At 34.3% G+C, this 15413-nt stretch overlaps 1 protein-coding gene across 2 annotated transcripts in view; it reads right to left on the bottom strand.

Annotated features, from left to right (window-relative positions):
- LOC149804477 (F-box only protein 11-like) overlaps positions 1 to 15413 on the bottom strand; it is a 71730-nt gene that overhangs the window by 46775 nt on the left and 9542 nt on the right. For both annotated transcript variants that reach the window (XM_089940691.1, XM_089940692.1), the window contains exons 2-5: positions 9839 to 10030; positions 9073 to 9220; positions 7975 to 8104; positions 82 to 162 (exon numbers count right to left, since the gene is read on the bottom strand). In XM_089940691.1, the coding sequence (XP_089796817.1) occupies positions 82 to 162; positions 7975 to 8104; positions 9073 to 9220; positions 9839 to 10030 (551 nt within the window). The remainder of the gene's footprint in view (positions 1 to 81; positions 163 to 7974; positions 8105 to 9072; positions 9221 to 9838; positions 10031 to 15413) is intronic.

Genomic DNA, 15413 nt, shown 5'->3' with positions numbered 1-15413 from the left:
CAATGGCTATTTGTGAAAAATGCTACAATTTATTCTTGTAATTAATAAAAGTGTGGTATCATAATCTGTACAATAATTTACCATCATGTTCCTGCTCTTTAACTTTTTCCCCTTTGGTTGATAAAGTTCATCAAAGCCAGGTCTGACATGGAACCCTCGGTACTAAAATTCAGAACAGGAAATATACAGATGAGAATATTCATGAATGTCCAATCCAGGAATTATTCAAAAACTTAAGTGTCATTCGATGCAAACATACATGGTACACAGGGAATGCACCGAGTCCCAAAAAGGCAGAAGAATTTCCATGAATTTAAGGTAAGCCTTTTCATTGCGGTCTTCAAGATTTTTAAACTAGCTATTGTGATTCACATATTGCATGTCAGCCGTACACCATTTCTTTTAGGACAAAATATAGATGTTATTAGAAATCTTTTGGCATAAACACATTATAATGGTGATCCATTTGAGGGGTGGGGGACTGACAAGAATTTTTTAAGACAATCGTCATGGCAAACATATTGGATATATGACTGGCATCATTTAGGACCAACTAGATATCATAAGAAATCTACTGGTGAAAACCCCGTGCTGATATAGCTATCCATTGGGGGAGGAGTAGAAATAGCAATATTTTAAAGTTATGACGTTGCATTCTGGAGGAGCAGCAATAACAAGATTTTTAAGATGGATGTTATGGTGGCCATATTGGATATCAGATTGGCACCATTATTATATTAAGATCAACTGGACATCAGAAAAAATTTTGTGAAAAGCCCATGCCAAAATGACCTTCTGTTCAAGCAGAGTTATGATAAGATTTTAATGATGACTTCCATGAAGTCATATTGGTTATCAGATCGGCAGTATTTTTTATTTAGGATCAGCAAGACATAAGAAGTCTTTCAGAGTAAACCCCATGTTGATATGACCATCCATTTGGGAGGAATAGTGATAAGATTTTCAAGATGACTGTCATGGCAGCCACAATGGATGTCCCAGCATCACCCTTTTCATTTAGGACCAACCAGACCATGGGATGAAGGTGTGTGTCAAGTTTCAGGGTAATCCTGTAAGTAGTTTGGGAGGAGTATCAATGACCAACTTGTACCAATGGACAAATCAAGGACAGATGATGGACAAGAGACCATCCCATAAACTCTTCTGTCTATGACCAGTAGAGCTCAAATACATGTCTGGGTATACTGATTTCTCAAACAGTTTATATGAAAATGATACAAAATTGTAAATGGCATCTATAGGTAGGATTTCCAAGCTGCCCAAGCTGACCAGCTCAATGGGCTGCCAGCAGGGCAAAAGTAAAAAATTTGCACATTTTGAACAATAAATTTTATGCCATCACTATTCATAAAATCAATAAATGTATGCATTTGTCACAATAACTACTTTTCTTCTATCATTTTATGCACAAATCTGTATTTTTCTTTTCTTTTCATATTTAAAAATGTTTGAGGTATGTAATGGGCATAATTTGTGTAGTGGCAGTTCGTCTGAACGACAAAATATTACATACATGTTTACTGTAAGACTTGGGATTATGTGTATTTCCCATGCAATTATATTAGCACCATTGTAAAGCAGAGAGAATGACCTACATTTTGATATCTTTACTGTGTAAATCGGTTTTGTATTTGCTTCAAATTTTACACGATGAAAACTTCAAAATGACAATTGTTCAGGTTAATCTCAATTTTAAAACAAGAATTTGATATTTTAAAGCGTGTTCATTATACTTTATTCCTGTATAAACAGGAATTTTCCATGACATCTACGGTTCAAGGAAAACCTTTAGAGTCTGATTTCCTCAGATAAGTCATTTTTACACATGAAACACACGTGCAAAAATGGCTTCGGATGAAGCATGGCATGTTATTTTATGTAATTAAAGTAAATTTGTTGACATAATTTTTTTTCTTGTATGTGACCGAGCAAGTAATAATAGATTGAATTGGATAGTGATAAAGTTGTGACCTTTGACCTTTCTGTTTGTAAACACGATTCATCAAAAGCAAGATGAGCTCTGTAACCCTTCTTTATTTCTTTTCACTTTGTTTCTTTTGATTTTTAATTTTGAGCAAGGTCCAAAATTTAGGATAAGTGTCTTATGGATAAAAGGGCATTGTAAATCTAGCTAGCTATAGTCTGGCATTTTAGTATGTTAAAACTACAAAACCTATCAATTTCCAATTTTTATATATCTTCATGGCATTTTTAATTTCTCCTGTCTGTAACAACTCAGTAAATTGTCAGATCAGCATCTTTAAATGTAGAAAAAAGTACCTAATTTGTTTTAAATACTTTGTGTGAAATGAATTAATTCAGCCTCATTTAGGAAATCAAAGAACAATCAGTGCTCAACCATTAAACATGACCATTTTTAAAAACAATTTTTTGGGGGGCTGAACAAATAATTTACATGAATTTATTTAAATTCTTTTATTTCTAAATATATTTTTTTGCTTTGTTGTATTCATCAGTTCAAATGCATTTGAGTGAACTTTTTCTAAGCTTACACATTTCAAGTTTATGAGTGGATTAAGAAACTCTATCCTGAGAATCCATTCCTCATTCTGCATCACATGGGTAGCTGTGTATTACGATGACTAATATTACATTGGACAAGTGTTGGAAGTACACCAACCTGAACTGTCACTCTTACAATTTTTATGCTAGATGAAAATCAAAACCGTTCATTTCAAATGGACAGCCAGTGATGACATTGCCGAGGTTAAGTCGTGTTTTGGAAATTTAATGTACAACCAGCTTCAAGTGACGGCCAAACTTGGAAAGTTGAAAATATTGGTCACACTGACCAGCAATATCCAGCAGAATAAAATTCTCAAGCTAAAAGTTTGTTAAAGCTGTTACTTTTCTGATTATTTTAAACAAAATAGTCCTTTATGACATTTACAATTGTATCTACTGTCTGAAGTGTACATTATCTTCAAAACATTAGTTGCAGTTAAAGATTTTGATACCTTTTCAATAGTTCTTGCTTTGTAACCTATCTTTGCTTTATCATAATTACATTTGCTTTATTAGTATGTATGCAATAAGGCTGTAATATGCTCCATTTAGGTGCAAAAACTATCAAAATCAGTTACTAACTGATGAAGTTGTAAACTTTTGAAAATTGTTTTTGCCATTTTTCAGATATTGCTTCTGCTTTAAAACCTACTGTCACACTAATTTTGACATTCTTTGTATACTGCATGAATTCTTCATATATTACCCTGCATTTTGGTACAAGTATTATAATCTGTTAATAAATATTAAAAAAGTTGTGACCTTTTGAAAATTATTGTTTTTTCATTTTTTTGTACATTCAAATATTTGATGTGTTCCCATGATTTCTATGATCTGGTACGGCAAAAGTTTCAAACCCACTGGTCCAGAAAAAATTGGGCTTTGTTTTCAGAAGGTTTTCTCACAGGAACATACTTTAATTTGCATTTAAATGTCATAGTCTTACTATAGCAAGGTTGCAAAGTCATGGAAAAGCTCAATTTCTGGCTTTTCCAGTTAAGCTGCCCTCTGTAGTTTTGCTGTTTTAGAGAGAACCTAATAAAAAGGATTTTTTTTAATGTATCACTGTAATGTCTGCATTTCTTGAATAACAAGGAACTTGTCTAGCTTTGCAGTAAATGCCACTGCTGTATAGCTTCAAATTATTTATTTTTACTCAACTGAATTGATGGTAATTGCATTTTCGGTGGGGATCGCAAATTTCCCAAGTCCCTCTAAAACTTTGCAAGGTCATATACTGAAAAGTATTTGACTGATTTACATGATTTTTTCAACATTTTATTTTCATATTAAGGTCATAAGGATGGTAACGATAGCTTAGTGCTTTTAACTGCATTTGCTGATATCCTAAAAGTGCCTGGAATACCTACTATAGGTCACTACTTAAACCTTTCCTGGTTTAGAAGTATTTGACTGGAACAACAATAACTAAGCGTCACTTAACTACAACAAAAAGGAGAAAGCCGTATCTTTGACATTTCAACTTTTGTGCAAAAAGAAAGGTGTGCCATGTCATAACTTACATTAAAACACATTGGTAATGACAGAAAGCCTTAAAGTACTTATTCTGGTTTTGTATTGCTTGATTGATACCACTTTTAGAAAATTTTGTAAGCATTAGCTTGATCACGCAGACATTTTGCATGAAGAAAAAAAAAGCAGTTTAAAGCATCTGAGTAACTCTTGTCAAGTTACTCTGGTTCCCTGACCAATTACACTGACTGTAATATGACACCCAGATCAGAATAAAGCATGGACAAGCCAATATCTGGATTTTGTACTGCAACAATTGTATTACTTTTGTTTCTGCTTTGCTCCGTAAGACTGTATTTTAACGTCTATTTCCATAGAAACTGTAATTCACTGTGAAACGTATGCTGTTCCTGTTGTTTGAAATTGGGCACAATATTTACTAATGTGTGCACTTGAGTTCAATTTATCACTAGAGGGTGTTCATGTAAATATTTTTTTCAGAATTCTTCCTTATTTGGTAATATTTGTGAAAATGTGTTGAACTTCCTGTGTTTGAGATCTACCATTCTGGTGCCTGTAGTTAAGCTCAGTTCCAGAGATGGTCTAAAAACCAACCAAACAAAAATCACTCCATCCAATCTTGACTGTTAAAATTTCTTTAAGCACAACAGCAAAGTAGACTAGTAACTACTGACAACCACTGGCTCAAAACAGTTTTTTTTTATTGGTCATTTTCCAATATAAACTTTGGCATCGAGATACATGACTAATACTGATTATAATACTTCTCTTAAGTTGTTTCAACCTTTATTTCCCTCGTCATATCAAATTAAAAAGTTTCCATAGAGGGATTTGACCAATAATGTCAGTGTCGAAATTAAAACAGAAGTCTGCTATTCATTGAAAAATCAGTATTCCAACCGGCATTATCATATTTCCTACTCAATAACACATATTACTTTGAAATCATAAATTTTCCTTAATTTTGTTGTTTTTGTGTTATTTGGTTATTGAAAAAATTTACACAACACAATGACATTCTGCTGCTACAAAACACAGTCACATTTAACCTATGTGACACACTACTGACATCTGGTTCCAGATTGTGTCTCTAACATATTTACCATTTAACTCTGAAACATAAACCTAAGTCTGGTTCTGAACCTTGACTTGACTCTGGATTGTATGTGAACAATTTCTGGTAACCACTTCCTTATTTTTCTGCCAAGATTAGTTTTGGAATTAGGATTATTTGATTAATTGGACATTTAGGCTGATGTTCACCTGCTATTTAACACTTGTATCATTGCTGTCATTTCAATATGATTTGATTACATACATGCCAACCCCTGACAAGGAAAAGGTGTAATCCAAGTGGACAAAAAGAGGAATCCACAAATAACCTGCTAAAAATTCAATAAAAAAAATGATTTATTCGCCCCTCTCGTCTTTTAGCATCCTTTACTGCTTCAAGTTTTCATATGTAGCACTTTTAGCTTTCGAAGGCAAAAGATTTCCATGTTGCATTTTAAAACACTTTGTACCAGCTGTGTCCATAAATGTTTTGCACACCAGTAGAGCACAAAGTACTGGGTTACTGAGCCTGGTTCTGAATTCACTTTTATTTTTGTTAACAATACTGAACAATCTCTCACAGTCAGCACTAGAATGGTAAATAACCAATATTCCTTTCTTAACCTGACAAAGAAGAGGAAATTTATATCTTCCAGTGACTGTGTCTTTTAGCTGGGAAATAAAGTGCCACTGCACATCAACTCTATCTGCATTAAGTATATTGTCAGGAAGAATCCCAACTTTATACTGCAGGAATTCTCCTTCCAGATGACACAAGGTAGGCAAGGATGGTAATAGAAAGGGACATCTCTTGACAAAGAGTCTAACACTTTTGAAGCTTTCTGATTCTCTCTCATTTACATCAGCAACTGAAGCATTTAAAAGCACTTCATCTCCATAGGAGAATTTCTGGAGCATGTAATCACAGGCTGTAGAATATTAATATCTAACATATTCATAAAACACCTTCATTATCTTTCTATTAAGAACCCGGTAAATAACACCTCTGCATTTATAACATTCATGTCCGCAATTTAGTTCTGCTGTAGATAAGAAGTTACCTTAATATTGGAGTTTGTAAGACACGCTAATTCGACGTTTCTTTGTTTTCAAGTGTTTCACCACATAAAATTTACCAACATGCCCAATATTAAAATCGTTTCCGCACAGACTGCAACGAGCATGATGCTGCCCTAGAATACAGGGACTCGTATCGTTGCTTAAAACTGACCTGTCATACATGTACTATATAGTACATATATGACAGGTCAATTTTAAGCAATGATACGAGCCCCTGTGCCCGAGAATGGAACGCTGAATTTTGCCATTTATGTATTCATCTTTTTCTGATCCACCTGTGAAATTCTTTGAAAAAATATATGTGCTCTAACACAAACATTGACTAGAATACATCTGATGACTTTTAGTACCAAATAGTAAAATTATTTCCACGTGTCCTGCAATAGACGTCACGTGATGCTGCCCTCGTGTCCTCATCTTTGGAGAATTCTGCTACTTTATGTTTCGTTTATTTTTGGCCTTTTTCTAATCCATTTGTGAAATTATTTGAAAGGATATATTTTTGCTCTCATACACACATTGACTAAAATAAATTATACTTTTTAGCGCCAATTACCTTTAGCCTGGTTCTGTACCATATATAAAATAGAAAAAGGAATCTGCGAGTAAAGATTAAAAATTAGAAAACCAGTCTGTTCTCTCCTCACTAAGCCATACAGCTGCTATAAATAGAATTATACGATCAAACGTTTGAAAGTAGAACCAACATGTTTCTGGGTAATAGGATAGTTGCCATGAATAGAACATAATACTGTTAGGAAAGTGCACGGACAAGTGTACTCTTATATTGTAGTTACGTAGAAGCCGTCTTTTCTAAAATATGGTCTGTGGGATTAATGGAATGTTAATAAAAATGAGAAAACAAACAATTATTTTTTTTGGGAAGGTGGATATACCAAAAAAGCGTAATCCATACATGTTTACGCGTAAGGCGTAATTTAGTGGGAAAAAAAAAGCGTAATGATTACACCAAAAGCGTAATGTTGGCATGTATGTGATTATCACACCTTTTTTATACGTCATTCTACATTTGCAAATATCATATTTCTAACATTTTGAACACTAAAATGTTTGTGAGTGTGTGTGTGTGTGTGATTTGGATTTTTAACATAGCTTTAACAATTTTTCAGTCAAACTGCTACAATGTCTACAGTGTGGTTATTTAGAGTGATGTCTAGTACTGGGGCATCATGCTGCAAACATGTAGCATAATGTCCCATCCAGTCATATTATCCTGACACCAGGCCGACCAGTCCTAACATAAACCTCTTATGCTGAGCGCCTAGCGAGGCAGCTGTTAGTACCATTTTATAAGTCTTTGGTAGGACTTGGTCAGGGTTGGAACCCATGACCTCCCATATCTGAGGCATATGTTATAACCACAAGGCCACCAGATCAGTAAAATTTGTGTGAGAAAACATATAAGACTGAAAGCAATTTAATAAACTGTTGACTATTTGCATGATTCATTTTTTTCTAGTATGATAAGAAACTTGGTGGTGAAAGTATCATTTTATGACAGTCAAGTAGTTTAGGATAAGTAGTGAAAACAAACTTGTGCTGATAGATGGATAGATGACTGAGCATCTCCTAAGTTTTTCTAGTCTATCACCAGGTACAGCCAATAAAAACCAAAGAAAATAAATACCTGCTAAAATTTTAGCAAACCCTTTTTACTCCTGAAAATTATTGCACATATGACTGGTCCAATGAACTAAGGTATGATTGATGGACCAAGACAATGATAAAACTATACACCTTACCACCGACATGGTGGAGTATATAAAAAAATGAACTTGCCAACTGTCGAAAGCTTTCCTTCCATGGGTTTTCTAATGCACTCTCTTTCAACTGGACAAAATTAAAAACTTTGGGCTCTGGATGAAGAAGTGGAAGATCATACTCAAAAAGATCTTGATACAGGGTTTTCCTGTTGAAATACAATGTAAATGTCATACAGTATTGGTCTTATTTGAAATGTTCAGTGTTCACTTCTGCAACTAATTTTCAACAAAAGTCATACCATCAATTTTACCAGGAGCTGTGATTTCTTCTCTGTGAAATTATGTTGCATTGATACAGCATATATGACAAAGTGTACATATTCATGTATTTTTTCTAAATAACATTCATGGCACAGAAATTACAAAAAAAATTCAATTGATTTAAAGCATGGGAGTCAACAATATAGTTTATAATATGGATCACTCCATGTTATTACACAACATAATTATGAATCTTGTATGTTTGGCTCATACTAATCAAACATTTTAGATAGTACAAATGCCTTCTGAAGTCTGTCAGAAGCAGCTTCCCCTCCATTGAAGGTTGAACCAGGTGTCCATCTGAGTTTCCACTTCTAGGAAGGGTGGACAAAGTGTTCATCAGAAGCTTCCCCTCAAAGGAAGGATGGACCAAGTTTCCATCAGAAGCTCCACCTTGTAGGAAGCTTGAACCATGTGGCCATCAGAAGCTTCCATCTAAAAAGGTTGGACCAAATATCCAGATGCTTCCCCTCCAAGGAAGGATGGACCAAGTGTCCATCAAATGCTTTCCCTCCTAGGAAGGATTAACAAAGTGTCCATCATAAGCTTCCCCTACTTGGAAGGTTGGACGCAGTTTCGATCAGAAGCTTCACCTCCTAGGAAGGTTGAACCAAGTGTCCATCAGAAACTTCCCATTCTAGGAAAGATCGATCAAGTGCCCATTAGAAGCTTCCTTCCAAAAAGGTTGGACCAAATATCCAACAGAAGTTTCCCCTCCGAGGAAGGATGGATCAAATGTCCATCAGAAGCTTTTCCACCTATGAAGATGGACCAAGTATACCTCCTGGCAATCAGATGACAAGACAAGTAATTCATGTATATTAGGTTATAATACCATCTACAGCACACTTACCACAACTCAGAGTCATTAGCTATTTCTTTAAATCTACGGCAAACTTGGGCCACACGACACAAATCAAATTCTAGAAGATAACTAAAAATCTTCAAAAGCACTTCATCAGGCAAATCCTCTGTCAGGTATCGACCACCAACGGCATATCCTGCAAGTAAAATTATTGTGTGTAGACACACATACATGTGTAATTTAAGTATATAAAACACAGCTTAGTAAAGCACAATGCAGCAACTTTAAGGACATTGCAACTTTTCCCTCCAAGCTCATAGCTGGATGTTGAGTCATGGAATGGACCTTAAACCATGGCAACCTACTAAAAGTTGAGAATCTTTTCATACAAGACGTAAGAGCAAAATATTTTTGTCCGCATAATTTTTTAAAGATAATTTAGATAAAAAAGGGTAAAGTTATGTAATTTGATAACTTTTTCATCTATGAATAGGGGACCTAAGGTAATCAATGTAGGGAAATTATAATTAACCAAATAAAATTAGTTATGAGATTTCAAATTCCAGAATTAAACAATCTGCACAAAAATGAAACGCTTTTCATTGTCAGACCTTGTAAACCTTCCCTCTATCTCACAGAATATCTATTGCCTTTTCAATGATCAATACACACATTAATAAACTGGTTCCATGCAATGATGTGTCTAGCCTGTGAATAGCATCAAGGTGATGTGAACTCCTGATATATCTGGACACAAACATTATACCCACACAGGTCTCACCATTCACAGATGAGACCAAAGAAGTATTTATACCTTCAATATGCTGAGATGATGTACTACTGGCACATTTTCTGATTCTCCTGTTTTTCTTGCTATTTGGGTGGGCTGTAATTCCAGATTCAGATGATGGCCTCTTCCTCAAATTGTAGACAGATCGTCCCACTTGGTTTTCAGACTGGCTGACATCGGTTTCTCTTGGCTCTTCTCTACCTCCATATTCATCATCTGGAATGGAAAATAATGACCTCTATTTTTGCATCTGTCACAGAAAACAATTTTCATGTGTCGTGACATTGTGCTGAAGCAAGTATGATTATCCTCTAAAAATTCACATAACCACTGCTCTCAACTGGACTCTTCACATGGAACTGATGGGTCACCAGCCTTTTCTTGACAGTAATTCAGTTTCAAATGGACAGATTAAAAAAAAGACAAAGTCTATAATCATTATTTCAATACACATTGGGGGCTCAGAGTGGCAGAGTGGTCTAAATGCTCTCCATTACAGATCACTGCCATCTCACCTCCGTCTGCGTAGGTTCGAGTCTCGGATTCAGCCAGAATGCCAGTAGCTTCTTGTGGGTCGGGGGTTCTTTCTGGGGTTTTCCCCGGGTTCTTCCTCCACCATTAATACTGGACGCCATGTATAGTCTATCGTGTGCTGAAAAATGGCGTTAAATCCTACAACAACAACATCAATACACATCAGGGCAGAATTCTTATATATTTTATAAAATCACACTAAAAACAAAATAATTTTCAGTAAACAGACTATTAGGTCTAAACATTATACATGCAAATTTCTAATTTTTACTCCTACAACAACACTAAAAACAAAAACAACAATAAAGTCATCAACAATTATTTTAAATCCCAAGGCTGATCATTTTGGGAGCTGTTAAGTTGTTCCTGAAAGTAAAATAACATTTCCAGAAAAACGCTTGTCCTGACTGTTAGAAAAACACTGACTGAGCTGAGCAGATGCATATATACATGTACATCTCAAGAACAAAACTGAGTTGATATTCAATATCACTTAACACTTGATTCCGTCAATTATAGATTACTTTTATTTAATTTGCCTCTGTGTAATTATTTTGTATACGTATGTACCCAATATAAGACTCGATGCTAAAGAGGTTAAAAATCGTAAACATGTTATGTTGCAGTTTCATATTTAGTCCTTGATTCCTCAATTGCAGCAACACTTCTCAGTAATTTAAGTATCATTTGGATGTGTAAAAAGTTTCCCTTTCAAACAGCAGTCACACATCTTTATTAGTCAAATCTCTGAGAAGTTACCAGACAGAAAATGTCAAAGTTTTGTAATTTGTCATATGGTATAAGGTAATGTTACACTGTGCCCCACGTCACCATTATTGTTGTGACCGATACTTTATTCATACATTTTCATGCCAAAGAAAAGATGCCAGCAGAGTTCTGTAAGTATCTAATGCCTTTCACAAGAAAAATGTTCCAACTTAATTCTGGCAACTGTTTTAAGGCTCTCAGATAATTTCTATCAAGTTTCACACGATGGATGCTGTTGTAATTTATTTGTTTTGTTGTTGTCATGGGTTTTGATGCCATTTTTCAGCATATGCTATTTGGTGGCCAGTGGTGGAGTAAGCACCAGGGAAAACCCTGGGAAGAACTACTGACACAAGGGAAGCTACTGGACACTTTCTACAATAACCACTTTTGTAGAGACTTGAAACTATGAGGACAGAGGTGAAATGTAAGTGGTCTGTGAAGGCAAGTGCATTAGACCATCCAGCCACACAGGGCAGGGATGGAGCTGGACTTTGCCAATGTCACAAACTGTGATTTCTTTTTCAGCTTATAGGCAACATAATATACCAACAGGTGATTTGTTGGACAAAAACATTTTTGTGCTGTTTATACCTATGTATACAATCTTTGGTTTGGGGTGGAGAAATTCAAAGGCATCAGGAAAGGAAGCTTCAAACTTGGATATAAAAATGCAATGGAATCTATCTATTGTTACATAAATAAAATCCTTTGTTCATGTGACAAACACATCTTAGCACATTTTTACATCAAATCTGCTTATGCAGACACCTGGCCTGGGTAATGTATGCTGTGATACACTCAGATAGTCATGCTACTGGATTAGCTACAATTGATCAACCTCTGAAGGCAGGAACCAGAAAAGCTACAATCAACCAAATGGTGTTTTTGTTTGTTTGTATTGTTATAAAATATGTAAACCAAAAAATATTTCTGCTGAAACTTCAAAGAAAAATGAATAACTTTGAAGCACCTATTGTTCTATATAAAAACTAAGCAAATGATGAAGAAAAAAAAGGTCTTAGTCAAATGTTCTACAATTCTTTGATGTTACCACCACAATAACAGCATTTGTTTGGTCCTTGAAATTTTACATTTAGTGGTGACTTCAATAACAAATGCAGCCTTCATCAAAGCAAGTGGACAACAATCTTAAATAAAAACAATAAACCTGTCATCAAAGGAAATCAGCACCAAACTTTAAAAAGAAAAGAAAAGCAATCGAGTCTGATCGATCGTTGCATTTTCCAAAGTGATTGAACACTTTTATTGTGCCATGAAAGTTTCCGCATTGCCAGATAACATAAAATGCAAATTAAATTTAAAATCTTTTGAAACCATAGACATTTGGTTGCAAAGAACTATTTAATCTGCTCACTTGTTTTCATTTCCCTATTAACAGCCTCATCCCTTGGTAGCCTCAGAAAGATGATACCTGCCTCCAGCAAGGACTAAAAGTTATTTTACATAGGAATTATTGGTGTTTTCTAATGGCAGGTGAATGATATATAAATTTTTTAACATGTGATCTGTACTTGAATTGATAGATTTTTCCTGTACACTTACAGTACTTTACGCATTATGGATTCTTCTACACAACTGTAAGTTGTCAATACATGTGCATTTCCAACTAGTTGTGTCTCCAATTAATCAAATTTCCACCATTTATTTTCTCTCAGTGTAAATCCTACTCACTCACAACAGGTTACCTCCATCAAATTTCACTTGTGTGCGAAATTTGAATGTTTTATCCCCCCACCCCATCTCAACAGCCACTTAAGTTGACAATATTACTTTAGTCACAGGGAGTACTGTAGTAGAAAATGGCATTTTTAATACAAAAATTAGCGACAAAGTATAAAGATAATCTATTTGTTTTGGCAAAATCTTTATTAATGCCAGCACCATCCATGAAGGGCCCTTGCTCATAAAGCACATGTCAAGATAGCATCTAATTGGTCAACATTTCTTTTGGGTTGTGTCCTGAAAATGTTCAATTCTATCTTTTTTTGGTGGCATCCACGAAAATAGAGGTTAAATAAAAAGGATGATTTGGTACAGAAAATTTATGGAAATTAAAATGGATGAATTCTTTCAACTGCAAATCAATGACAGTTTTCTTGTAAGAAGTTATTACATACTTATACAAATAAATGTATCTCCTGGCGGCTTTTCCTTGACTTGACAATGTATGAATAAACATTACACTGTCTTGAAAATGCTGATGATCTGCAGCAACTGTTACAGTCTGACAAGATGATCATTATAAAGTTTTGACATTATCTCTCTAGTTTTCCCATAAGTGAAAAAGACAAGTAACAGACGTAAATCATTTCTCTCTTGGAAGAATGCCTAGAAAAAAATATCCTGATTCCCTGATCTCCATTTACTCCAAAGAAAACTTCAACAAGTAAATATGAGGCATTACACTATATATATATATATATATATATATATATATATATATATATATATATATATATATATATATATACATACATATATATATATATATATATATATACATACACACACACACAGAGCTGTCGAGCATTTCTGCACGTGTAAAGTTTCCATCTCCAAAATTGAAGCAAAACACTTACAGAATTTGACCAACTGATGAAAATAAAATACTGCAATGCATACCATCTGAAAAGAGGCAATTGTCACCAAAATATTCTGTTCAAAATAATAGTAATTTTGGACACATGTGATACCCCCCTCCATTTTCATGACTTGTGATATGTCGGCCTATTCTGCGCACAGCTTTGAAAAGATGTAATGTTTATCCATTGGGCTATATAAATGAAATACATTACTTTGGACTATTTCTGTCAGCAGTTCAGTTGAGTAATTAGGTCAGGTTTATAGCTAGTTTTACAAAATTTAATGTTACTAGGAAAATAAATGGCAGGTGATATTAAGCAAACTAAACTGATCTTGTAAAAAAAACTAGTAAAGTTCAACGTGTTATAAAAAAATATATAGAGGATATTTGCTTTAAACAAGTGAATAACGGATATATTTCATCGAGTGGATGAAAAACTCGGTATTTTCACGAGCGACGAAGCCACGAGTGAAAATACTAGTTTTTCACCCACGAGATGAAATGTATCCGTTATTCACTCGTTTCAAGCAAATATTCTTTTTACTTTATGCTCACATATGTTGGCTACCTAAAGTTTGTAACACAGTGGATTAGCAGATTTCTTACGGTAATGTCAGCTGTTTACCGTACATGTTCTGCTGTGCTATGTGTAAAAACGCACAAAATTAGTTCCACATCAGATTGATAAAAATTAACTGATATTTCCAGAATAATAAACTACAAGTTTCAAGGATAACAGACAGGGATTATTAATAATAAAACAACCACAAGTAATTCATCAATGTATAAGTAGTTCACCAACAGAAAATCAAAGGGAGGTAAGTATGTTCTGACCCCAAAAGTAATTCCTGAAGTGAAAAATTATTATTTTTTCACTACAGTGAAATATCATTATTTTAATTAGAAAATCAAGTAATTCACTGCTTAGCATTAAATAAAAGCTATTATGTAGAAGAGAAACAACAACAAATAGGATGCAACGTTTTTACAATGTCTTGTTTATGGGGCAAAAAAACTAAAGAATATAGAAACATACTATATGCTGGGGAATTTCTTGAGAATCTTGTTCTAGCAGACAATTTTGTACATGTGGAACAACTTCATGCAAAACTGGAAAATTGGATTAAGATACAGAATTTTTTTAAGGTATACATTTTCATCTTTTATATAATGTATTTATTTGTATGATTCTAAACATACATAGTAAATAGGATTTTCTGGGTTACAAGTTCAAGAAGGTCATGGAGTGGGTCTTCATGCTGAAATTTAGAAATCACATTTTCATATGCATTTTGAGTCAAAATGTGGGATATTTTTGTACACTTTATCAATATCACTTTTCTTAATTAAAGTATGATTGTTCTTTCTTGATAGAATTTGGATTTTTGACCCAAAATAACACATGATCCAATGTTTACAGAAGTGATGTATTGTTGCACAGAATAACCAGACGCGTAGAAATTGGCCGACATGGTGGTATTTAGATGAAATAAAATTAAAAATGATGCATAAATCCACAGCCTAAGAGTCCCATATGATTCAGTACAAATTGCTGACCAAGTCGATTTCTGGCTTGCAGAAAAGACTGAGGTTTCTCAAAACAGAGATCTCAAGGATTTTCTATGCCATCAGTTGAGGTCATACTCATTAATTATGCAATGTATTCATTTCCAAGTGTAGCCATATAAG

The sequence above is a fragment of the Sinohyriopsis cumingii genome, chromosome 2, assembly GCF_028554795.1.
Source record: "Sinohyriopsis cumingii isolate HCF-2022 chromosome 2, ASM2855479v2, whole genome shotgun sequence".
Taxonomy (NCBI): Eukaryota; Metazoa; Mollusca; class Bivalvia; order Unionida; family Unionidae; genus Sinohyriopsis; species Sinohyriopsis cumingii.
The sequence above is the reverse complement of the archived record's forward strand: the minus strand, read 5'-3'. Positions and strand labels throughout refer to the sequence as shown.